Source organism: Cetorhinus maximus, chromosome 8 (assembly GCF_964194155.1).
Source record: "Cetorhinus maximus chromosome 8, sCetMax3.hap1.1, whole genome shotgun sequence".
NCBI classification, from domain to species: Eukaryota; Metazoa; Chordata; class Chondrichthyes; order Lamniformes; family Cetorhinidae; genus Cetorhinus; species Cetorhinus maximus.
This window is the reverse complement of record NC_135886.1, coordinates 2579723-2606243: the sequence shown is the minus strand read 5'-3', so window position 1 is coordinate 2606243 and position 26521 is coordinate 2579723. Positions and strand designations below refer to the sequence as shown.

At 43.7% G+C, this 26521-nt stretch overlaps 1 protein-coding gene across 1 annotated transcript; it reads left to right on the top strand.

Moving 5' to 3' along the window:
- The first annotated feature begins 290 nt into the window (after window positions 1-290).
- On the top strand, window positions 291-16243 carry bysl (bystin-like). The gene is made up of 7 exons (XM_078546292.1): window positions 291-703; window positions 5723-5888; window positions 6987-7125; window positions 13250-13383; window positions 13824-13984; window positions 15096-15198; window positions 15835-16243. The coding sequence occupies exons 1-7, from the start codon at window positions 439-441 to the stop codon at window positions 16175-16177; spliced, it is 1311 nt and encodes a 436-aa protein (XP_078402418.1). The 5' UTR covers window positions 291-438; the 3' UTR covers window positions 16178-16243.
- Window positions 16244-26521: the final 10278 nt, after the last annotated feature.

Sequence of the window (26521 nt, the reverse complement as noted above, 5' to 3'; positions counted from 1 at the left end):
CCGGATGAGTATTTGAAGGGGAAAAGTTTGTAGGGTTAAGATGTGGGGGTGGGAGGGGGGGTCGTTGTGAGACTAGTTGGATGAGTTCGGAAGAGCCAGCAGAGGCACGATGGGCTGAACGGCCTCTTTCTGGGGCTGCATGGAATGGATGATTTCCAGAGACAACAGGTCTGGGTGGACCAGAGGAGAGAAAGGCAGCAGGAAGCTTCAATTTGCATGAAATTGACTATGCTAATGAATGGAACGCGGTGTGTTACAGTGAAATGGTTACATGCCGCGCAGGCGCAGTGGGCGGGTGTCCGGGCCACGTGGGCTGGCCAGTAGTGTGGCTGTTTAATCCTGTCCGGGGGGGCCCCTGGAATCGGGAATCCGGTGGGTCGGTGGGTAGGAGGGGAGTAGATCAGCTTTTTAAAGGTCGGTGGTGAGTCTCGGCGGGAAATGCCGAAGGTTAAAGCGGCTAAGGGTGGCCCGGAGCCCAGGAACCTGGCCCTGGCCGATCAGATCCTGCAGGGAGACGCCGTGAAAGCCGTCAGCCGCATCAAGAAGCGGGGCCGGGGGCAGGAGGCCGAGGAGGATGAGTACGTCGATGAGAGACTGTCCCGCAAGATCCTGGAGCAGGCCAGGATTCAGCAAGAGGAGCTGGAGGCAGAACATGGAGTCGGCAAGAGGAAGGGAGGCAAGAGAGCCCAAACCACAGTCCTGGGTAGGTCTGAAATAAAAACACAAACTGCTGGAGAGAGAGAGAGAGAGAGAAAAAACCCAGCAGCTCTTAGCAACGCCTGTGGAGAGGAGAATCTGCCTTTCGAGTCCTTTGGAATTGGGTCTGACTGCACCAAGACCACCAGCTGGGAGAGAGAGAGAGAGAGAGAGGAGGGGGGGGATGCTAGAGACACTGTCACAGGATTTGTGTTAAACCTGCATCACCCCAGCCTGTCAAAGCGGATGTAAAACTACTTTCTTTTAATCAGAACCAAAAAAAAAAGCTTTTGGATTTTGAAGGAGTTGGAATTCTAACCAGGTTAAGGAGAGGCTAGTTAAGCACATGAGGGAGAAAGAAACATGGAGATGTTGTTAGGTGAAGTTAAGGTCAGAAGAAAACTGTGTGGAGCATAAACAGCAGCATAGACCAGATGGGCCGAAGGGCCGGCTGTAGATCCTGTGTATGGGTGCTCAGTGGAAACATTATCCTGTTTCTTTACAGAAACTGACAAAACTACCATCTATTTACAACCTTTTCTATGTGTTGGAGCGATTGTATGACCACAGCTGACAAATATATACCACACTTTTTGTGTTTTCATACGGTTGTACAGCACAGAAGGTGACCATTTGTCCTATTGAGTCTGCGCTGGCTCTTTCAATGAGCAATCCAGTTAGCCCCACTCCCTTGCTCTTTCCCTTATATGGCTGGATAACTGTTCATCCAATTCTCTTTTGATTGTTATTATTGAATCTGTATCCATCACCCTATTAGACAGTGCATTCCAAATCCTAACCACTCTTGTTTTTAACAAAAAAATGTTCTTCCTCATGTTGCCTTGGACTCTTTAGTGAATCTGTGCCCTCTGGTTATCGATTGGGAACAGATTCTGTTTGTGTACTGGTCTAAACTCTTGACTTTTAAACACCTCCCTCGAATCTCTCTTAACCTCTGCTCTAAGGAAAGCAACTGAAGATTCTCCAGTCCATTCATGTAACTAATTCCTCATCCCTGGAACCATTCTAGTAAATCCCCTTCCACCCTCTCCAAAGCCTTCAAATTCCCTCCCAAAATGTGGTGCACAGAAACTCGAACAATTCTTCACCGGAGTGGGTCGTTCTCTCTTCAAAAACATTCCAAGTTGTCCAAGTAGTTGGACTTAGAACCATAGAACACTACAGCACAGAAAACAGGCCATTTGGCCCTTCTAGTCAGTGCCGAAATATTATTCCGCTAGTCCCATTGACCTGCACCCAGTCCATAACCCTCCAGACCTCTCCCACTTGTAAGACAAGAGGCTGCGTTACACTCTGAATGTTGAAACATTGGGACTTTATTGGACCAGTTTTTCTGCCAACGGACACTTGGATCCTTCAGAATATTTAAATGATTTTCTAGTATTAGTAAGATCAGAAAAAAGTACAGAAGTGTAGTGGGTCATTCAGAAACCAAAGGAGGAGTGGGGTGGGGGAGGACTGTTTTGGATTGGGACCGTCATGTGATTTTTTTTTTCTCATTTGTTGTACCAGTATGTTGTACAACTGACTGAGGTGAATTGCTTCAGTGCACAGTTTGTTCAAACCTCCTGTCACACTGCGGGACTTTTAGAAAAAAATTCATTCACGGCATGTGGGCGCCACTGGCTAAACCTGCGCTTATTGCCCATCCCTAATTGCCCTTGAGAAGGTGGGTGGTGAGCTGCCTTCTTGAACTGCTGCAGACCATGTGGTGTAGCTACACCGACAGTGCTGGTAGGGAGTTCCAGGATTTTGACCCAGCAACAGTGAAGGAACAGCGATATATTTCCAAGCAGGATGGTGGTGGCTTGGGTGGGAACCTCTAGGTGGCGGTGTTCCCATGCATTGATCATTCCCCACCCCCACGCCCCCCCCACAACCCTCCCTCAGCAGGAATTTGTAAGAAGTTACATTTTAAATTGTGGGGCTTTAAAGCGAAATATATTCACAAAGTATTAAGACAAAAGGTTGATTAAAATGTTAATAAGTGACATTGGTTCCACAAAGTGCTGAAAGTAAGCAATCTGTTATCTTCCCATGGTAATTGGTTGTGAGATGTTTATCAATGTGTAGGAAGGTTCCTGGTCCTAGATCCTGCCCTCCAGCTGTCAACACAGTGATATAAAAACATGGACCAAACCAGGGGTGCAATCAAAAAGGTTACTAGAGTACTCCAGACTGTGAGGGTAGATCAAGAGAGTCGTTAAGTGTTATTTTTCAAATCGGGCCAGATTTGGGGAAGTGCAATATGCTCTTTATTCTTTGAAATCAAGTTGATTGTATAAAGTCACTCTGGCCTTAACTGCTGTTCTGAATGTTCACCTTGCTGTTTATGAAATCAAATAGCGTAACAATCTACACCTGGTCTCATCTTGGCCAGACTTTGAAATGGTCTGAGGTACATGTGTGCACGTGAGGAAGTAGTTCAGATCACAATGGCGTCTTGTTGTGACATCACCTTCAGTCAGTTTGAAACTGGGTGATGGGGGAAAACTCCGAAAGGTAGGACTGCTGATCAGTCCTAGAGAATATCCATGACACTGCATATTTGTGACTCTTTGAGAGGAAACTCAAAGCAGCATGCAAAATTACAGAGTACGTTGGTTTGGTACACCTCAAAATGACACCTTGTAGATGACTTTACATGGTGGGATGCACGTACACAATGATTGACTATGGTTTGTCAGAGTTTAAGGCCTGTGGAATTGTACCCCAACGTTAATTGAACTTTTAGGAGAATGGGAAGGGAAATCTATAATCATTTCATTAATTAAAGTGAAAGCGGTAAGATTTAATCATGTATGGGCATATTTCCTTATGTTTTAATGTTTTTAAATAACTATATTTCCTTGATTTTACATTGGTCTGAAACAGAGCACATGTAAGCTGGTGAAAAAAGTGGAGTACTGTGCACAGTATTGGTAACATATTTAAGAAAGGATGTAAATGTGTTGGAAGCAGTTCAGAGATTTATCAGACTTACACCTGGAATGGGTGGGCTGTCTTATGAGGAAAGGTTGGACAGGTTAGGCTTGTATCTGCTGGAGTTTAGAAGAGTAAGAGTGGACTTGATTGAAACATTTAAGATCTTGAGGGGTCTTGACAGGATGGATGTGGAGAGGATGTTTCCTCTTGTGGGGGAATCTAGAACTAGGGGTCACTGTTTAAAAATAAGGGGTTACCCACTTAAAACGGAAATGAGGTGAAATTTTTTCACTCAGGGTCGTGAATCCTTGGAACTCTCTTCCTGAAAAGGCGGCGAATATTTTTAAGGCAGAGGTGGATAGATTCTTGTTAAACGAAGGGATGATAGGTTATTGAGGGGAGGCGGGATGCAGATTTGAGCTTACTATCAGATCAGCCATGATCTTATTAACTGGCAGGGCAGGCTCGAGGGGCTGAATGGCCTACTCCTGCTCCTTGTTCGTATGTTCGTAAATACACAGGAGATCTCTTAGCATCTGAAAAGTCTGGTAAATGGTAACCCTTTCCTTTTAAGGTGGTGATGCAACGTGTTCTGTTTTATTTCGGAGAGTCGCAGGGCACTGAGCCCATTTTATTTACCATTCCTAAGCATTGCTCGTAATGTTGGTGTTGAATGCACTTGAGATTCCTTATTTTACCTGCTACTGCTAGATACAGGGCTGGGCATGGGTAAAAACAATGCCTTGAAATTTGTAACATTCCTTTAACCAGTGTTAGGTAATCTTGGAAAAACTACAAGACCAATTGCATCAGCTGCTAAACTGTTTTCAGTCCTAGGCAGCAATATTGCTAAAACCCTTCCTGTAGGAAAGTCAAAGACCAGTACAGTATGTTTTGCAGTACAGAGTTTAACAATCCAGGGGCCGTTAAATTTCTGTTATCCGGCACTCAACCAACTGGAATTCTCTATTAACCGGAATTCTGGGGTCGGGTTTGTTTCTTGATTGGAGATGTCAAACTCTCTGGTAATAGTTCTTGGTAGCCTGTCTTTGCTCTGGTCTCAGCCTCCCGCTACTCTGCAGCACCATCTCCCCTCGTGCCGCTCACTGGATTTACGCACTCCCGCACTTTCTCATGAGACCCCAGCACCTGCGCGATCATTCTGGATCTTTCCCATTGGATGAAAACGCAGTCTCGTTAACTGGCACCTCCCACTCCCAGAGTACATCAGATAACCGAGGTTTTCCTGTAGGTAGATAGAAGAAACGGTTCCCATCGGCGGGACGGTGAAGAACCAATTTACGGTGATTGGCAAAAGATTGAACGGTGATACGAGGAGAAACCTTTTTCTCAGTGGCTGGCTGAGAGCTGGAATGCACTGCCTTAGATGGTGGTGAAGGTGGGGGCAGATTCAATCGAGGCTTTCAAGAGGGAATTGGATAAGCCCCAAAGAGTGAATTGGCAGGGCTACAGCGAGAGGACAGGGGAGAGGGATTTGCTGAGTCTTTCTTGAGGAGAGCCAGCACAGCTCAACTACTGAATGGCCTCCCCCTGCATTGTAACCATTAGAATGATTCTATCTACGTTTATGTTCAATGTTATCCAGAGTTGCAAGTCTGGAACTGTTGAATGTAGCCTGAAGGGGGAACACCACCTTAAGACGAGACTTCAGCAGAAAGGCTGAAGGATTGTGCACATAGAAAGATCTGCTTGCCATATTTAATAGAGGTGTTACCACAAGAAAACACTTACAGATATTGCACTGCAGGGGCTCAGCAGTTCTATTCAATATGGCAAGTTCGCATCTTGGCTGATGACACTTCCCCCTCTGCGTTGTCTTATCAATTGCTGCTTTATATTTGCAAATAAATAATCCTTGGACACCTACAGAAGTTTGGTTAAAGAGCCATGAAAGAGGTCATTGGCTGACCTCTTTCGAAAGGTCAGAGGAAGCTAAACCAAGAGGGTGAGAATAAAAAAGTGACCATTTAAAATAGGAAAAAGTAATTGGATGAATACTTTTGAAGAGGTGCCCTGTGCCAGAGTGTTTGTGGCTAATAAATGTGTTTTGATATTGTAGGCACAAGTTCAAAAGGCCAAGGTCCTGACTCTGACTCAGATGATGAATGGCCGACTCTGGACAGAGCTGCAGCGATCGCAAAGGAGGAGTATTGTGAGGAGGTCATCGTGAACCCCCAGGATGAAAAGGCAATTGATACGTTCATGAGCAAAAATCCGCCGCTGAGGTAATGTCAGATAAATAGGCAGGCAGGCCCAATGCTTTTTGATATTTCTGCATGGGAAGAACAGCCACTTCCACATAAAACTCTGCAAGTTGTGCTCTGTGCCTGCTCCATTCTGGAGTTCCTGATGCTGACTGATTCCCCCCCCACCCCCCCCCAAGTTTTGGGCTAGTTTTAAATATTGTCATGCTGGATTCCCCCCTTCAGCGGGGAGATGGGGAGAGATTCCTGTGGATGGTCTCTGGTGCCTGTCGCTGTGTAGTGTGACCAGTGTCTCTATGGTAGTCAGAGAGCGGTGTCAGATTGTTAAGGGACGGAGGAGCCCTCACCACAGCAGCTATGTTTTTAGTGCACAGCATTGCGATTTGAAATGATAAGTACATTATTTACATGTTTTGAATATGCCTCATCCTTACAAGAGACAAGCAGAGAATCATGGAAAACTTGTGGTCAAATCAGTACACTTGACCAATTCCATCGTCTCATCCGCTGCTCCCATGGCATCCTCCCCCCCCAATTCCCACCCCATTGCCTTTCCATCCATTCCCATGCCACCCCTTCCCTCTGTAAACCCTGTCTTTTGCTGCGATTGTCAGCAGGCCATTTGTCTGTGGGTAGCCGTGGAATAGGGTGAACATTGCAACTTGAGCTTTATTATTTTCTCCTCTGATGTGTGTGTTTGCCCGGTTTCCAGCAGGGATCATTGTGTAGTGATCAGGAGCAGTTGCCAGCAGGTTGATTTTTCCATGTTTTTCGATCAGCTCAGCTCACCTGCCTTCCCCAGAATACTGAAGCTAAATGTTATACCCCCACTGCAGGGGTTGAATTTGGGCTTTTTTGTTCCTGTATGGGAACATCACATGGGGGCAATGAATTCATCCTTAGAACTGTTTTGAGTGAGGTTAAGTCGCACTTAATGACGTTATAATGTACTTGAGGCCTTCAATGTCTTGTTCCTTATACCATCACTAGCTGTGGAGTTGGAAGATGTTGTCAGAGTTATCAGCCCTACTATTTTGAGCCCAAACATCAATTGGATGTAAATCTATTTTGGCTGCACGTGTGTACTGGTCAGTTACCTTTTTTTGTTCTGCACTAAAGGCGTACTCTTGCTGACATCATTATGGAGAAGATCACGGAGAAGCAGACAGAAGTGGAGACGGCCATGTCTGAATTCTCTGGCCGCCCTATGCCTCAGCTTGACCCCAGAGTCCTGGACGTATACAAGGGAGTTCGTGAGGTAAAGGGTTCCGCCATGTTCATAGTAAATTGTATTTTATTGACCAAGGCAGCAGGTTTAGCAATAGAGTATTGTACCTCGAGGGCACACATTCTGATATTGGGTGCTATTTGTAATCAGTTACTATATCCAGTCTTGCCAGTAGAGGGAGTGTTGTGTTGGATAGCAAGTGAGAAAAGTGGATAGAATGACCAAAATTGCTTCGTACTTCTTAACATAGGATATGTAATATGACATTGAGACCAACACTGCACAAGTGGCTTCCTGCGCTAGCACATATTGAACCTCTTGATGTCCGCAGGGAAAATATCTCCTCCTCAAAGAACCCCACTGGCTGTTGGCTAATGATACGCTCCCATTGACACAGGACCTCAAAAAAAACCCCCCCACACACTCCTCTGAAATCCTACTGGAACACACTCCACAAGCAGGTGACAGCCCTACCTCTCGATGGCGCGTCTCCGGCTACGTCGCCAGCTGCAACCTGGTAACTGACCCGAGTGGTCAAGGCCCAGGTTTCAACCTTTCCACAGAAAATCTGGACCACCCTCAACGGCTTGAGGGCGGGCCGGGGAAAACGTGGCCACTTACTCCACAAGGGGAACATGAGGAACAGCTTAAATTGTGACAGTGGCCGTCCAAGCGAGACCATCGTCCATATACTGAACTTCTGCCCTGAGAGATCCATTCCTGCTGGCATCACAACACTGCGTCAGCGGCAAGCCTTAAATTAATTGCTAACCTCAACATCGTTTATAGCTGCTTTCCCAGCTAAACGAATAAAAGAAAGTAGGATATACAGCACTGAAACAGGCCATGCTGGTATTTATGCTCCACTTGAACTTCTTCCCATCTTTTCTCATCAATTGTAATCACCTAGTCCCTTCTCCCTCATGCTTGTCTAGTTTCCCCTTAAATGTATCTATACTATTCCCTTCAACCACTCCCTGTGCTTATGGTTATAGGAGGCAGGAAAGTGAAGTTAAGGCCACAATCCGATCAGCCATGATCTTATTGAATGGTGGAACAGGCTCGAGGGGCCGAATGGCCTTCACCTGCTCCTATTTCTTATGGTCTTATTTTAGGATTTGTGGTAGTGTGTTCCACTCTTTAGGTGGATAAGTTTCTTCTAAATTCCCTATTGGATTTTTTGGGAATAACTTGCATTGATGTCCTCCAGTTATGCTCTTCTCCACCAGAGAAAACATCCTCTCTCTATCCGCTTTAACAAAACATTTCATAATTTTAAAGGCACCTATTAAGTAAACCCTCAGCTTTTACTTCAAGAGAGAAGAAAGCCAGCCTGGTGGTCCTTTCCTGATGTGTATATCCAGGCATTTCTAATGTCATCTTTATTAATGAAGGAAGAAACACGGTGGCGCTAATTGAATGATTCTCTGTGTAACCACAAATACATTTGTGTAGTCTTGATTGTGAAGCATGATTCTTATTTCTTTTACATTTAAAATTATTTTCTTGACACTCTCTCCCAGAGGCATACGCCACCTCCACCTGAGAAGTCTTGTAGGTGATTTGCTAGGATTACCTGAGAATAGGTATTTCTGAGGCAGGTTAATGTTTCTTCCCTTTGATGGGGGGAGTACGTGTGCCTCCCCACAGCCTAGAAGCTGGGAGCTCTGAGGACTTTAACCTACATTCTATCTCTCTTGTAGTGCAATATTAAAGCGTTATCTACATTACTTCCTCCATCTTTACAACTGCATCCCCCTGCAGGAATCTTCAGCCCTGTCTATTCTCTCCTTTGCCCCCACCCATTAGCCAGCTGGGCCCCGTGTCCTGGAATTTCCACCCCCCCCTAAACATTCTCCACCTTTTTTAAGACTGTCCTTTAAAACTCAGCTCTTTGACTTGAGCATTTGGTCACTCCATCCCCCTCACAACCCCACCCACCCCTCACAACCCCCCCCCCCCCCCCCCCCCCCCCCCCCCGCCTCACAACCCCCCCCCCCCCCCCACACACACACGACCCCACCCCCCCCTCACGACCCCACCCCCCCTCACGACCCCACCCCCCCTCACGACCCCACCCCCCTCACGACCCCACCCCCCTCACGACCCCACCCCCCCTCACGACCCCACCCCCCCTCACGACCCCACCCCCCCTCACGACCCCACCCCCCCTCACGACCCCACCCCCCCTCACGACCCCACCCCCCCTCACGACCCCACCCCCCCTCACGACCCCACCCCCCCTCACGACCCCACCCCCCCTCACGACCCCACCCCCCCCCACGACCCCACCCCCCCCTCACGACCCCACCCCCCCTCACGACCCCACCCCCCCCTCACGACCCCACCCCCCCTCACGACCCCACCCCCCCCTCACGACCCCACCCCCCCCCTCACGACCCCACCCCCCCCACGACCCCACCCCCCCCTCACGACCCCACCCCCCCCTCACGACCCCACCCCCCCCTCACGACCCCACCCCCCCCTCACGACCCCACCCCCCCCTCACGACCCCACCACCCCCCTCACGACCCCACCCCCCCCCCTCACGACCCCACCCCCCCCTCACGACCCCACCCCCCCCCTGCCCCCCTCTGTGGTGCACTTTGCCACAGCTGCCAAAATGGGAGCCGGTTGTTGGATGTGGATTGGTCTGAAGCTTCCTCAGTGAGATGGAAGCTCTTAATAAAAGGATTTCTCTTTCAGTTTTGTAGTTACAGAGCATCAACCAGGCAGGGGAAAAGCCTCAAGGAAGATCTGCATAATTGTAATAACGTTGAGTTAACACAGCATGGCGGAGTCATGCACACTACTGAGTGCTCTCCTCTCCTGTTTGTACCTTGTGTTTATGTACTTGTGTGCTGTCCAGCGGAAACAATCTATCACTCACTTTATCAACAGCCTCCATAAACTTGAAAGAGCCCTTAATCATGTCATCTTCTTACTTGCTCAGCTCCAGTGAAAAAACACGTCTTAGTTTTTCTTCATGACACTAATTTCTCACCGATGGTAACACCCAGTGGAGCTGAACATTATCCTTCCTGTGATGATGTCCAAAACTGTATTCCAGTTGCAGCTTAACTCAGGCCTTGTACAAGTTCCATATTACCTCATCGCTTTTTCATCTGGCGCCTCCAGATACAAAACCAACAAAACCGCTAATTGCATTTGCTTCACCTACTTAATTAAACTGGTACCTGAAATGGTCTGACATGTCATGTCATGTGTGCTGTGCCTGAAGGCAGGTCCTTGACTCATTGGCTGCTGATGCTTCATCCTGGCCTCTTTCTTGGCAGCTTTTGTCAGTGACGGTAGGTAACTCCATCTTCAGGTCCCTCCGTTTCATTTGAAATTTTAAGATTTAAGTTTCTTTCCCCCATTCTTATTTCCAAAAGGTTTTACTTCACGTTTCTCTGCATTAAACTGCATTTTCCACCTATCCTACTGGCCTATCTATTTCCCCTTGCGGTTTTTAACAGTCCGAATCTTTATTTGCCATTTTCTCCACCTGAAAGTTGGTCTCATCAGGAAATTTTGATATATTTGATATTCCCTCAATTCCTAATTGTTGTATGTTGTAAATAAATGGTCCCTGTGAAACACCACTCACTAAACATTTCCAGTCCAAAACATTTCCTTTACCCCTTCTTTTAAAAAAAAACCTAGAAAAGGTTGAACAGAGGTTAAAAGATTAGATACATAAAGATGTTTTGAAGTATAATGACACACATTCTTTAAATATATTAATTAAATTACAATCTCTACCTTCATGTTTACCTTATGCATCGATCTCAGCTGAGCAGAATGAACAGCTATCATTTTTTAAGTTCATTCACGGGATGTGAGCTTCGCTGGCTGGGCCAGCATTTATTGCCCATCCCTAGTTGCCCTTGAGAAGGTGGGGGTGAGCTGCCTTCCTGAACCGCTGCAGTCCGTGTGTTGTGGGTACACCCACAGTGCTGTTAGACAGGGAGTTCCAGGATTTTGACCCAGATACAGTGAAGGAATGGCGATATATTTCCAAGTCAAGATGGTGAGTGACTTGGAGGGGAACTTCTGGGTTATGGTGTTCCCATCTATCTGCTGCCCTTGTCCTTCTAAGTGTTCGTGGTCATGGGTTTGGAAGATGCTGTTGGAGGAGCCTTGGTGAATTCCTGCAGTGCATCTTGTAGATGGTACACACTGTTGCTACCGTGTGTCGGTGGTGGAGGGAGTGGACGTGGTGCCAATCAAGTGGACTACTTTGTCCTGGACGGTGTCCAGCTTCCTCAGTGTTGTGGGAGCTGCACTCATCCAGGCAAATGGACAGTATTCTGTCACACTCCTGTCTTGTCCCTTGTAGATGACGGACAGGCCTTAGGGAGTCAGGAGGTGAGTTACTGGTCGCATGACTCCTAGCCTCTGACCTGCTCTTGTAACCACAGTATTTATATGGCTAGTCCAGTTCAGTTTCTGGTCAATGGTAACCCCAGGATGTTGATAGTGGGGAATTCAGTGATGGTAATGCCATTGAACATCATGGGGCGATGGTTGGATTCTCTCTTGTTAGAGATGGTCATTGCCTGACACTTGTGTGGTGCGAATGTTACTAGCCACTTGTCAGCCCAGGCCTGGATATTGTGATTCGTTGATTGAGAATTGGTTAGCAGACAGGAAACTGAGAGTAGGAAGAAATGGGTCTTTTTTGGAGTGGCAGGCGGTGACTAGTGGGGTACCGCAGGGATCAGTGCTTGGGCCCCAGCTATTCACAATATAACTCAATGATTTGGATGAGGAAACCAAATGTAATATTTCCAAGTTTGCTGACAACATGAAACTTGGTAGGAATATGAGTGGTGAGGAGGATGTTAAGAGGCTTCAAGGCGATTTAGATAAGTTGAGTGAGTGGGCAAATACATGACAAGTGCAGTATAACGTGGATAAATGTGAAGTTATCCACTTCGATAGGAGAAACAGAATGGCAGAGCATTATTTCAATGGTGATAGATTGGGAAATGTTGATGTGCAAAGGGACCTGAGTGTCCTTGTACATCAGTCACTGAAAGCAAGCATGCAGGTGTAACAAGCAGTTAAGAAGGCAAATGGTATGTTGGCCTCCATTGCGAGAGGACTTGAGTACAGGAGCAAAGATGTCTTACTGCAGCTATACAGGGCTTTGGTGAGACCACACCTGGAGTATTGTGTGCAATTTTGGTCTCCTTACCTAAAAAAGGATATACTTACCACAGAGGGAGTGCAGCAAAGGTTCACCAGACTAATTCCTGGGATGGCAGGATTGTTGTGTGAGGAAAGATTGGGCTGATTAGGCCTGTGTTCACTGGAGTTTAGAAGAATGAAGGGGATTTCATTGAAATGTATAAATGTCTGACAGGGCTGGACAGACTTGATGCAGAGATGATGCTTCCTCTGGCTTGGGGGGTCTAGAACAAGGGGTCACAGACTCAGGATACAGGGTAGGTTATTTAGGACTGAGATGAGGGGAAACTTCTTCACTCAGAGGGTGGTGAACCTGTGGAATTCTCTACCACAGAGGCTGTGGAGGCCAAGTCACTGAATATATTTAAGGAAATAGATTTCTACGCACTAAAGGGGTCAAGGAGTATGGGGAGAGAGCGGGAGTGTGGCGTTGAGTTAGAGGATCCGCTATGATCATATTGAATGGCAGAGCAAGCTCGAAGGGCTGAATGACCTACTCTTTTCTATGTTTACAACTGAGTTGATAATCTACAGACACTTAAGTTGATGGCCCCTTCCTCTTCCTCTCGCCTTCCCCACCCTTCATTTCTCAGGGAAAATGCTTCTCTTGTGCAGGGGAAAGGTCTATGTCATGACCCAATTTGGGAGAGGAAATTTGGCATCTAGTAAGCAGTCGGGTGGGCAAACTTGTAATGGTATCAATTTCTGTATTCAGTTTATTGGAACGCAGCCCCATTTTTTTAATTGAACCATTCCCAGCCGGAATCTTCTTTCTCAGCTATGCCTGGCGTTCAGTGTCCTTTGTGGCTGCGTGAATTTTTCTTCAAATATAATTTGTTAAAATAAGTCGTTTTTTATTTTGACATTTAAAGTCTGAATGAAACAAGAGCATTGCACTGTATTCAATGAATATAACACTGGCTGTGCTTGTTAAAATTTACATCTTGCTTTCCAAAAGGTATTGTGTAAGTATAGGAGTGGGAAACTTCCAAAAGCCTTTAAGATTATCCCGGCATTGTCCAACTGGGAGCAGATCTTGTACATCACTGAACCAGAGACCTGGACAGCAGCAGCCATGTATCAGGCAACAAGGTAAGGGACCAGTATTCATGTAACCCTCTGAGAACCAAAGTGCCCCTTCTGTTGTCCTTTTTGCTCAGTTTTGTAAAGCATGTTTATGCTTCTTTGGGAGAGGATTATAAAACGGTTGCACTCGCTTTATTTAAAGCTCTTTTAGGTTTAACCCCTTATTACTGAAGGGAAAGTGATTGCGTTGTGGTGATACTGCTTCTGCTGAGGGTGGGATCCGTGCTGCTCTGTTGAGGTTAGTTGCTTGTGATGTTCTGAACCATGAGCTCAGGCTGGTGATCCGGTATCCAAAGCAGTTGGCCCGCTGACACGCTGCTGCCTCTTTCCACCGGAGAGTGTTTCAACGTGACATCACCACCTTTGCGTCTTTATTTCTTTAACAATCAATTTTGATGCAATGTTTGTATTATTTGTTCCCACCCCCACCCCCCAATTCCCTTCAGGATCTTTTCTGCCAATTTGAAGGCAAGGATGGCACAGAGATTCTATAACTTGGTGCTTTTGCCTCGAGTGAGAGATGATATTACAGAATACAAACGCCTGAACTTTCACCTTTATACTGCCTTGAAAAAAGCACTTTTCAAACCTGGAGCTTGGTTTAAAGGTAAGATTGGCTTTCATCTGGTAAAGGGAATTGAGGGAGCTAATGGAGCTATACGTATGGTTCTTTTTTAACTTGTCAATAAATGAACTCTGTAACATTTACTTCTTGTTTGGCATCTTATTATAACACCAGGTGCATTCTACTTGGAAGTTGTTCTCTTCCAAACTACCCCTGATCAGCAGAATATGGTTGATTTGCAGTCTTGTGTATGTAGATCCACATCATTGTCCTTGGGACTGCAGTAAGGTGGAACTGAGGGCATTAACTTGAACAATGACAAATATGTTGCAGTAAATTGTATACTGCCCTTCTGCACTTGGGTTCCGATTGGAGAGCATTTTGAATCTTGGAATATGTGATTGAAGTGCTGATGGTCCCAATCCAGTCACTGATGGTAGCAACGAGAAAGCTATTGATATTTAAAAGCAAACCTATTTTACCCTCCTGTGCTGAAGGTCCTGGCTCTTGCTTTGGTGCCATTTGTCATTTCATCCAAGTGACCATTGTTTTCACGTGAGCCTGAACAGTGAGTGTTAACGGACAATTTGTGGGGCACATCCTATTTTAATTTCTTCTTTTAAGAGCACTTGGCATTTGCACAAATGCATCTCTCTCTCTAATTGATCTGTAACAAAGAAGATTACAGCTAGAGACAACAGTAATAAGGACAGGGACCTTGCAAATCTGATGCTGGTTGTTGCTGGGAACACTTAAGACTTGGAGAAAATGTCTCAGGATACCAAAGAGAAGTGTCCAGCCAGTCATCAAGTCTGTTCGTTCTTGGCTAAACAAGTAGATTTCTAATACAAAAGGACAAATGCTGTGGATGCTGGAAATTTGAAATAAACAAAAGTGCTGGAAATGCTCAGTGGGTCTGGCAACAACTGTGGAGAGAGAAACCGAGTTAATATATCAGGTTATCTTTTGTTAGAACTGTTCAGAGGTGTATTGCCTAGCATTTTCTGTTTTTTATTTAGGTGAATTTCTAACATTTCCCTTTTTGTGCAAGAGCAAAACGGGGGGTGGGGGGGGAAATCTCGCTTGCAAGAAGGCGGCAAGAATAGATGATTAATTGCAATTTTTTAAAACAACTTCTTCTTCCATTCCCCAGGTATTCTACTTCCCTTGTGTGAATCTGGCACGTGCACACTAAGAGAAGCTATCATTATCGGTAGCATTCTGACAAAATGCTCTATCCCAGTTCTGCACACCAGGTAATTGTTGGTTTGTATGTGGTGCTTTGTAAGTGGAGGGGGAGGGAATGAAAATTACACATCAGACTGTTTATTTGGTAACCCATGCCTGAAATACTTTTGGGCGTTTGTTTCTGTTAAAGGTGTTAGTTAAATGTAGGTTGTTACTCCTTTATGAAATTATGACACAGTTAGTAATGTATCAGTTGCACTTTTGGTCACCCCTCCTAATACCTCCCCCCTCAGCTTGATGACATCGCTGTGAAGCACCTTGGAACATTTGTTCTCCGTTAAAGCTCCTATATGAAGCAAGTTGTTGCTGCCCATAGTGATGAGAGCAGTTCTTCCTCTACCTTGTTTCTTCCCCACCTAATTATGTTTTTAAATAAGTAAACAAGCAACAATTTCCACTTTTGAGTAATGTTTTTGTAGAGGGAGAAAAACAGTTAATGGAACGCAAGTTATATCTTGGTTCCAAAATGACGCATGATTAAAAATACAAATTCAGGTATTTTCTAAGCTAATTAAAACAGCCATTATAAGCCTCATTGGTGACTCATGATTTCTGCGGTGCAGCCATACATACGTTTTATAATCTGCCGTTTTGTGATATCGGTATCTCTATCTCTTTTACCATAATTCATCTTCTGTTAACAGTGCTGCAATGCTGAAGATTGCAGAAATGGAATATAATGGAGCAAACAGCATCTTCCTTCGACTGATGATTGACAAGAAGTACGCACTTCCCTTCCGAGTTATCGACGCTTTGGTGTTTCACTTTCTGCAGTTCAGGACTGATAAGCGAGACCTGCCTGTACTGTGGCACCAGTGTCTGCTTACCTTTGCCCAACGATATAAGGAGGACCTGTCCTCTGAACAGAAAGAGTCATTGCTGGAACTGCTGAGGATCCACTGCCATTCACAGATTTCACCTGAGACCAGGCGGGAGCTCGTCAACTCCAAGTCGAGGGATGTAGAAGTGGGAATGACAGTGGAGTGACTTTTGTGTCTCAGTTTTGACCGATTATGTATTTTTGTGTGAATAAATACCTGGATTTGAAGTGAGGTTGATTGACCTGATCAGCTTTTGTTTTCTGTTTAATAATAAACTCTTACTAGAAAGCAGGGACAATTAATTATTTATCTGTTGCACATCACTTTTATTGAATAATTATTTATTTTCCACCATTCTTTTTTGCCTTGCTTTTTCCCCTCCTAAAGGGAGTGGTGCTGTTGTCCTCAAATTCTGTTTTATCATGGCTCCTATGAAGTGGCACTGGACATTAATTACATAAATGGTGCTATATTTATATTTGTTGTTGTTTGTGGGCACTCTAACATTCACGTAGCCACACTCTTGAGTAAAGATTAAGTGCGTGGAGTTGCTTTGGTTGCTACCCTGTGTCCCCAAGCACACTGAGGCCAATTATAGGTTCCCTGGCTAAGCTGCTGGCTCACTATATACAAGCAACTGTAACCGCTATCGACAGTAAGACTTGGATGACTTCTGCACTATGATTTTTGGAAATGTGCTTTATGTGTAGAAGGTACTATCTCAATATCACTAACTTCAAATCAGTTAATCTTGTTAATAAGATTTTACTGCACTTGACCATAAGACGCCGGAGCAGAAGTAGGCCATTCGGCCCATTGAGTCTGCTCCGCTATTCAATTACATCATCGCTGATCTTATAATCCTTAACTCCACTTTCCTGTCTTTTCCTCATAACCCTCGATTCCCTTACTGATTAAAAATCTGTCTATCTCAGCCTTGAATATACTTAATGACCCAGCCTCTACAGCACTCTGCAGTAAAGAATTCCACAAATTTACTAACATCTGCGAGAAGAAATTCCTCCTCATTTCTGTTTTAAATGGGCGATCCCCTTACTCTGAGATTATGCCCTCTGGCCCTACACTCTCCCACAAGGGGAAACAACCTCTCAGCGTCTACCCTGTCAAGCCCCCTAAGAATCTCATATGTTTCAATAAGGTCACCTCTCATTCTTCTAAACTCCAATGAGTAAAGATCTCATAAACAGCAATGAAATCAATAACTAGTTCATTTGTTTTTAGTTGTGTTAGTTGAAAGCAGAATGCTGTTCATAACACGAGAAGAACTCACTGCTCTTCTAATAGTGCCATGGGATCTTCCTGACAGTACAGCATTCCATCAGCACTACACCGAACTGGTAGCCTAGAGTTTTATCATGGCTAAAACCAAACTGGTTTTGATAAAGGGACGATACACAACGTTGACTGACGAAAGTAGCTGTCAGCCTTGGCTGTTGCCCGAGTCACAACCTCATGGGTTCGAGCTTTCAACCAAGAGGCTTGAACACGTAATCCAGAGTGGCATTTCAGTGGAGTGCTGGAATGTTGCTGGTTCTGTTTTTCAAATGAGAAGTTTAAATAGAGGCCAGTTCTATCCTCTGTGTGTGTTTTATCCTGCAGCAAAATGAACTTATTTATTTCATTGTTTAGGATACTGTTGTTTGTGAGCTTTTAAACAAGCCTTTTGCGCTTCCTACACTAAAGCAGTGACTGTACTTCAAAAAAGATTTCATGGACTGTAAAGTCATGTCCTCGTGTTGTGAAAGATGCAGTATGAATGCAAATCCATTCCTTTTTTTTCCCCCAAGATCAACCTGGCCAAGTTTGAGTATGTTATGATTGTGGGTCAAAAGAAAGAAATTCTTCTTACACTACAATATTTTCTAATTATCTCCCTCACTGAAGGTGGGTGGAGGTAATGTTTTTGGCCCTGTTTGTCTAGTTGACTGTAAACAATAGATCTTAGAAACTGACTCTCAGGTTTCATTGAAACTTGGTACACGGATAAGGGGTATGGCCCAAAGAAAAACTGATTAGCTTTTGATAAAGATGTGGATCTGGATCCTAGATTTTTAAAAAAGTATTCCTTAGCATTGGGAGATGGAGTGAATTGATTTTTTTCTTAGAATGTTGTGGGTGTTTTATTTAGAATGTTGTAGATTGCCTCAGCTGCTGTGGTGCAATTTTTCACAGCTGTCAAAATGTGAGCAGAGTTTTCAAAGCAGGTTGTTGTATGTGGATTGGCCTGAAACCTGCTCAGTGAGGTGGAAGCTCTTAATAAAAAGATTTCTTTTTCCAGCTTTGCTTTTAGACCATCAACCAGGCAGGGAAAAGCCTTAAGGATGCACTGCATAATTGTAATAATGTTGAGTTAACACAGTGTGGTGGAGATACGCACTCTACTTAGTGGCTTTTTCACTTATTTACATTTTGTGATATTAAAGATCCATCAATTCATTGTTCAGACAGAAATCACAAACTAAATAATGCAATACAGGTATTAAAATATATCCCAAGAGTTCATTACATTAGAGTTGTTATTAGATTAATTTTTATTCTCTTCAGAAAACTTGAGGTGGGGAGTTTGTCTCATCATTTGGCAATTCACAGTGATTTGGAACCATTCACAAGCCTCTTCTGGATTTGCAATAAATAGTGTTTTTTTTTCATTCAAAAACTACCTCACCGATCTCAGTAGGACATGGCAATTGGCGCGGTGCTCTACATTAGAAATGTGAAATTTGATTAAGATTCATGCTTTTATTTCCTATGTGGGAACTTCATTGGGTTAAGAATAGGGCTTATTTTAAATGGAGCAAATGATGGAAGCATCTCTATCAGCCCACACGTGAATCATATCTTTTTGAGAGAAACGCCAAGAACAGCCACTGCCCAATGAACTGGAGTCCAATGAGGGAATCTGGTGCCTACAAGGGAGGGAAGAAAGATTTGACAATCCATGTGTGAAACGTCTGACATTTGCCTGTTAACGGTGTTACTTAAATGCAGGCTGTTACTACTTTTATGAAAATAAGCATCCTAAGAATAATTAGTGCTTCAGTCTCTAAATTTGTACATCTATATATAAGGACTAACTTGCAGTGTTCAGCATTTAAGATATCTTTAGAAAGACTGCAAAATGCTTCCTGTTTTACTTTAGATTTCCACCATTTGAAGTTTTCTTGATTTATATCGGATTCTGAACACAACTCAGTGCCAATCTTCTGTTAGTAGGTAAGTTTTCCTGGCAATCTCCATAATCTGAGGCAGATAGGTTTGTAGTGCTCTTGGATACCAATAATGAGTGATAGATTTCATTAATGATGGGACCTCCTTGGCTCCAGATAACCCTACACAATAATGCCCTGGAAGGTAAGTGTTCCCAGTTGGCATTGAGGCTCCCTTGATAGACTGTGTGGCTTCAGCTCGTCAAATTCCAGCAGTAGTCTTAAGGATCAGTGGGAGCCCCTAAGCCTTGGCTATTGCCAACCTGCATCTCATATCTTTAGACTTGGGTAAATAGGGTGTGTCTCTACCAGGAAAAACAATACAGTTTTTGGGGAAAGTGGTGTTGTGATAATGTTACTGAACTAGTAATCCAGAGGTCTGTCTAGATTAATGTTCTGGGGACATGGGTTTAAATAGCACAGCAGCAACTAGTGCAATTTAAATACAATTAATAAAAAATGTGTAATGACCATGAAACTATCATTAATTGTTATAAAAACCCATCGGGTTCAATAATGTCCTTTAGGGAGTTAAATCTGCCATCTTTACCTCGTGTGGCCTACATGTTGTATGATGTGCCTGCATGTCATTGTAATGTAAAGGTGCTCAGCAAAGCAAAAGTTAAGCTGGGACTGGAGAATAGCAATGCACACAGTATGGTGTATGGAGTCACATGGCGATAGGGAACACACTCAAGAAGCAGCCTACCTGCATAGCAACAGCACTGTACATGACAGCAACCTGGGGTCTGTAAACAGTTAAAGATTAACATTAAACAGTTCATGTTTAAAAATGTAAGTTGTAAGACTTTCTCATCAATGAGCTACAGTAGCTGACACCATATTACAGCATGTGACTCCAGATTCACAGCAATGTGGTTCACTCTTCCCTCTGAAATGGTGTGGCGAGCCACTCAGTTCAAGGACAATTAGGGATGGGCAACAAATGCTGACCTTGCCAGGAACACCTACATCCCATGAAAGAATAAATAAATGAACAAACATTAAGTTCATCTCTGGGCATTTCAGAGGAATTGGGGTTGATGACACAAAGTTAGGCAATGGGTTTCTATGCATGTCACAAAAGGGGAGAAAGGATGCTTTTGTTAACTTGTAATACACTACAGTAAAGATGCTGAAGTATAGTGGCAGCTCTTCACAGCAATTTAAAATGGAAATGAAAGGTTCTAAGATTCCCTGATATTTTTTTTAAAAGAGCTTATTATCTAACCAGCTCCATAGAATAAATGGAAAGGAATATTATTGAGCATTAAATCCAGTTTTGAATAAAGTGGTAAAATATACACTTTTGAGAGTTTATTTTTTTTAAATAAGCTACTAACAGTGTTGATCAAATTTCTAACTGCTACTTTTAACACTGTTATTAGTGAGAGCAGTGCAGGCAGGGAGTTTAATGTGAAAACATTAAAGCATGCAGAAGAAAATAAATTAGTGGATAGATATATATTTGTGATGTGTTCAAGATGGCAATTGTATTCCATCTGCATGTGGTTCAAACCTACCCATCCACCTCCACTATTCCATACAGCCCTAACTACATGTGGCTTGGGGTCAAAAGTGCAGTTGGCTAGCATGGTCCCAGCCCTTTGGTACAACTTGGAGCAAGTACTCTGAGGTGGGTGTGTGACCTTTGAAAGACCACTTGTAGAGTCATAACAATACTAAATCTGAGCTGTGATTACAGCACTAATTATCAGCATGAACAACGAATACAACCCAGGACACGTTTAAGATAATTAGCAAAAAAAAACCACACAGATGGGAGAGAGAAATATTTTTGCACATCGGGTTATGTTTTGGAATGCACTACTTGAAAAGGTGGTGCCAACAGATTCAATAACTTTCAAAGGGGAGTTGGGTATATACCTGAGAAGAAAATGTTTTCAGGGATGTGGGGTAAGAGTGGACTAATTGAATAGGTCAGGGGTTGCAACCTTAATAGCAAGAAAATGTATTTTTAAAATTTAGTCAAAAAACACAATATCTTAAGAGCTGCCATGCTGTTACTTAAAACCCCAATAACCATGAAAAACAAGACAGAGACACATGTTTGGATTTCTCTGCAATACCCCAAAAAATGATAATGAGAAAAAAAATGGGTTCAATTGATCAAGGTCAGGAGCTGCCCATGAACTCCTAATGGGCCGATTCGGCTCCCACACTACAATGCAGAACTTGGGAAATTCCAATATAAATTTTAAATGTTCCTATGGAGCAAGTTTGTTAAGTCTTTTATTATAGAGAGAGCAACTTCCTGCATCATTTGAACACATCAGTGACATTATGCATTTGTGTACATGCTATTCTATAGACATTGGGATGTGATTCATGCTTACAGTTCCCCATTGCAAATTCTCTATTTTAAATAACTTAACTTGTTAGATGTCAGTGCGGTGCAGAAGCTAAGAATATCCAGAGCAGAAAAGGAAGGAAAAGCAGAGAGTTTGGGATGGCGGGCTATGGAATGGCAATAAAAAAGTCTGTCTACCTACTGTTTCGATGGGTAGTGTGGTTTGGGTTATGACTTAAGAACTGTGTTCTTGCTGTTCTGATGCATCCAATAATTGTGTTGCTTGCCCTTTGCTTCTAAGGAAATAGGAAGGACAGACTTGAAAACTACACATATATAAAGAACATTATGGCATGGAAGGAGGTCATTCGGCACATCAAGTTCATGCCAGCTCTATAGAGCAATCCAAACTGTCCCATTCCCCTGCTCGTTGCCCGTGGTCCTGTAAGTTTATTACCCTTGAATGTCCATTCAATTTCCTTTTGAAATCATTCATCATCTCTGCTTCCATCAACCTCGTAAGCAGTCAGTTCCAGGTCATTACCGCTCACTGTGTAAAAAGTTCTTCCTCCTTGCATCTCTTGCCCAAAACCTTAAATTTGTGTCACCTAGTCCTTGTACCATCAGCTAATGACAACTTTTCTTCATCTACCTTATCTCAGCCTGCTTTTTGAGAATGTAACTAGTAGAGTAGATGAGGGGAACCAGTAGATGTAATATACTTGGATTTCCAAAAGGCATTTGATAAAGTCCACACAAAAGGTTAAGACACAAGGTGAGGGCTCATGGATTTGGGGGTAATACACTAGCATGGGTAGAGGATTGGTTAACAGACAGGAAGCAAAGAATAGGTATAAACATGGCATTTTGAAGAATGGCAGGATGTAACTGGTGGAGTGCTGCAAGGATCAGTGCTGGGGCTTGAGCTATTTACAATCTATATTAAAGACTTAGATGAAGGGACAGGGAGTAATGAGTCTACGTTTGCTGATGATAAAAGATGGGTAAGAATACAAGCTGTGAGGAGGAGACAAAGAGGATGCAAAGAGATGGGCAGGTTAGGTGACTGGGTAACAATGTAGTAGATGGAGTCTAATGTGGGGAAGCATGAGTTTATTCACCCTGGTAGTAAGAATTGTTATAATGCTAGACCAGACCCCCATGTTTTTGGTACCACTGGGTTAGGGACCAGTAACATTTTGCTTAAAGTAAACAAAGTTTGAGATCCAAGACACCAAGAGAGTAAAGCCACAAGTTTTCACAGTTTTTGAACAAACAAAATAAACTTCATGATACAAGTTCAGAAAAATAAAACAATTTACAATATCTATCTTATACTCTAACATCCAGGGTAATATTAGGTCCATGTGAATTAACAGGCAGACTGAGGTCGAACACAGTACACTGTACAATAAATGGCAAATATGACCAAGACAGATCCCACGGATTTCTCAGCAACCCGCCCAGATGTCAGTAAACACTGTGAGTCAACCGATCTCACTGAAACTCTGACTCACTCACAAGGGGATTCCAATCTTCACCTTTGAAGATGTAAATGTTGATGTTCAGAGGGACTGGGTGTATTTGTACGAGGAATACAAAGTTAGCATGCAGATTCAGAAGGCAAGTGGCATGTTGGTCTTTATTACAAGGGAATTGGAGTAAAGAAGTCTTGCTACAAGTGTAAGGGCTTAGGTGCAACCACACCTGGAGTACTGTGCGCAGTTTTGGTCTCCATATTTAAGGAAGCATATACTTAGAGTGGAGGCGGTACACGATTGGTCCCTAGGATGAGAGGGTTGTCCTATGATGCGAGGCTGAGTAAATTGGGTCTATACTCTTTGGAGGAGTTGAGAAGAATGAGAGGTGATCTCATTGAAACATACAAGATTCTGAAAGGGCTTGACAGAGTAGACACTGAGAGGTTGATTCCTGGATGGGGAATCTAGTACGTGGGGGCATGGTCTCATGATAAGGGGTCGATCATTTAGGATTGAGATGAGGAGAAATTTCTTCACTGAAATTTGAATCTTCGTAATTCTCTACCCCAGAGGGTTATTGATGCTCCATCGTTGAATATATCTAAAGCTGAGACAAACATATTTTTGGTCTCTCAGGGAATGAAAGGATAAATGGAGCCAGTGGGTAGCTGAAGCCAAAAATCTGGGTGGCAGAGCAGGCTCGATGGGTCATATGGTCCACTCCTGCTCCTATTTCTTATGTTCTTATGTGATAATCTTATACACCTCTATCAAATCTCCCTTCAGTCTTCTCTGTTCCAAGCAGAACAATCCCAGCTTCTCCCACTAGCTAAAATCCCTCATCCCTGGAACCATTCTGGTAAATTTCCTCTGCACCCTCTCAAGGTCCCTCGCATCCTCCTTAAAGTGTGGTGACTGGGACTGGGGAGGTCTTGTGGCGCAGTGGCAGCATCCCTACTTCAGGGCCAGGGGCTCTAGGTTCAGGACTTGATGGCCATGCAAGGTGTATTGGTAATGAACCAGGTTGATTGTCAGCCTGTAAATCCTTCCAATACACTTAATGGCAGGCGGTCAGAGCGGGAGAATTTCCTGGTCAGCCATACTACAGAAGACAATGGCAAACCACTACAGTACTTTGCCAAACATAATCATGGACCAATCCAAAGGAAGTCCATGGTCACTAATGCTCTCTTTTGGGTATGGATCAGAACTGGATGCAATACTCTAGTTGTGGATGTACCTGAGCTTTATGAGGGTTCAACATTAAACTATACAGAACATGGAGATATCACATCTGTTATTATGCATGTTTGAAAAAATAATGAAAGCTTATAGTTGGGCTACAATTTAATTTTGGAAAAGATAAAAGTCATTTTGTCTATGTTTAAATTTGATTACAGCCCAACCTAATATCCAATACTTTTGACACAAGTACAGTACTATACCTTTCAATAACATTATACTAAACTTGAAGACTAAGAAAAATATCGATTGGGTCAAGAATATTTAGACATTGCACAACATTTTTCATAATGGTCTCCAGGTATTAAATAAAAACCTCCACTTATTATAGAAACAATAATTATCTTGATAGGAGGCGATAAAATCAATGTTTAGAAGTATGTAACCTTCACTTCTCAAGTGTTGTGAGGTTGTATTTTCACTGACTGCTAAAGTGCAGTAATGCCACTTTCCTGTCGTTTTTGGTAGATATAAAATGGGCCAGTAGATGTCACCTTTTCTCTTCCAAAGAAAGCCAATGCCCGCGGCAAAAAAGCTGCTTAATTTCTAAGTTAGAAATTGCGAGTGGGGTGCCGGGCGGGGGGTGTGGTGAGGGAGAAGGTGGAAATAAACGTATAAAAATGTACTAAATAACTTTTTAATGCAAAAACCTCATTGTGTATCATACCTCATTTCATAGTTCTCAACTAATCATTTCCAGATGGCTGAAATTCCACAATAATTTTAGCAAATAACTTTCTGTGAAGACTGGTTGCAACAAGGGGTTAAAGAGCCGGACACGAAATGCAGCGGACAACTCCTATGTAATGTTTCGTCTACATTAAACTCTACATTCTTCAGTTCAGCGAGTGGCTTCTGTTTTTCAGTGAATAAAATTTTAAACAGCAAAGAAATTATGTATTTTTTTAAAAGTAACGTTCTGGGTTTTATTAAATATAATCTTAAAACAGTAGAGAATTTCATTTTTTAAACGTGAAGTCCTGGGTTTCAATTAAGTATAATCTTAAACAATAGAGATTTTTTTTAAAGGTGTCGTTGAATATTATTTTAAACAGTAGAGAATTTTTTTTGTAAAATCGTAAAATCCTGGGGTTTTCATTAAAAATAACCTTGAACAGTAGAGAAATTATCTTTAAGTAAAGCCCTGGGTTTTCATTAAATATAACCTTAAACAGTAATTAATTATTTTTAAAAATGCCAATTGCTAAGTGTTGTATATATTAGAGTCCACAGAGTGTGTTGGATTATTAGATACTTTGCAATTCTGCAACACATTGGCAACTTTGCTACATTGTCGATGACGTACACTGGGACCTCCTCTAACCGCGCAGGCGTGGCTGCCGCAGCCCAGCTGTTGCCAGGCAGATTTGTGTCCTGAGGTGACCTCGCAGGCGCGCGTGCGCCGGCGCCTCCTGACCATAAATGGGGGTCGCGGCGACGTGTTGGGGGGGGGGGAGGGGCGGCCACATCTTGGCTGGCGGGCGGGCGGGCTAAAGGGGAGGGGCGTCAACTCGCGCAGGCGCGGCGCTTCTGGTTGCAATTTGCCACATGCGGACCGGGCGGTCTGCGTCCAGCGCCATTTGCTTCCGCTGCTGACAGGGGTGCGAATTGAAGGGAGGGGAAATAGAACAGCATTTAAAGTCTGCTGTGGCTATCACCCAGGAAAAATTAGGTCGCTCGACATTCACCCTCCGCCGAGGGTGCACAGTGGCAGCAATGTGTACCATATATAACATGCACTACAGCAGCTCACCAAAGCACCTTCCACAGCACCTTCGGTACCTGTGGCTACCACCTAGGGGAACAAGGGCCGCAGAGACATGGCAATGCCTGCAAGTTACACGCCACCTGGATGTGGAAGTGTTTCACAATGCCTTTCACTGTCACTGGGTCAGAATCCTGCAATTCCCTCCCTCGGGTGGGTGGGTGGGTATCTACGTTGCACAGACTGCAGCAGTTCAGGAGGACGGGCTCGCCACCACTTTCTCAATTAGAGACGCACAATAAATGTTGGCCTTGCCAGAGACGCTCACGTCCCACGAATGAATAAAAAAAAACAGGTGCAAAATGCAAGAAAATCTGCTGAAGTCAAAGAAATCTTACTGACTTTATCCAGGTCAAGGAGGGCCTAAGAAATAGGGGCTCTAGTAGACCATTGGGCTCCTCAACTTACTCCACCATTCAACAAAATCATGGCTGATCTTCGATCTCAACTCCACCTTCCTGCATTATCCCATTACCCCTTAATT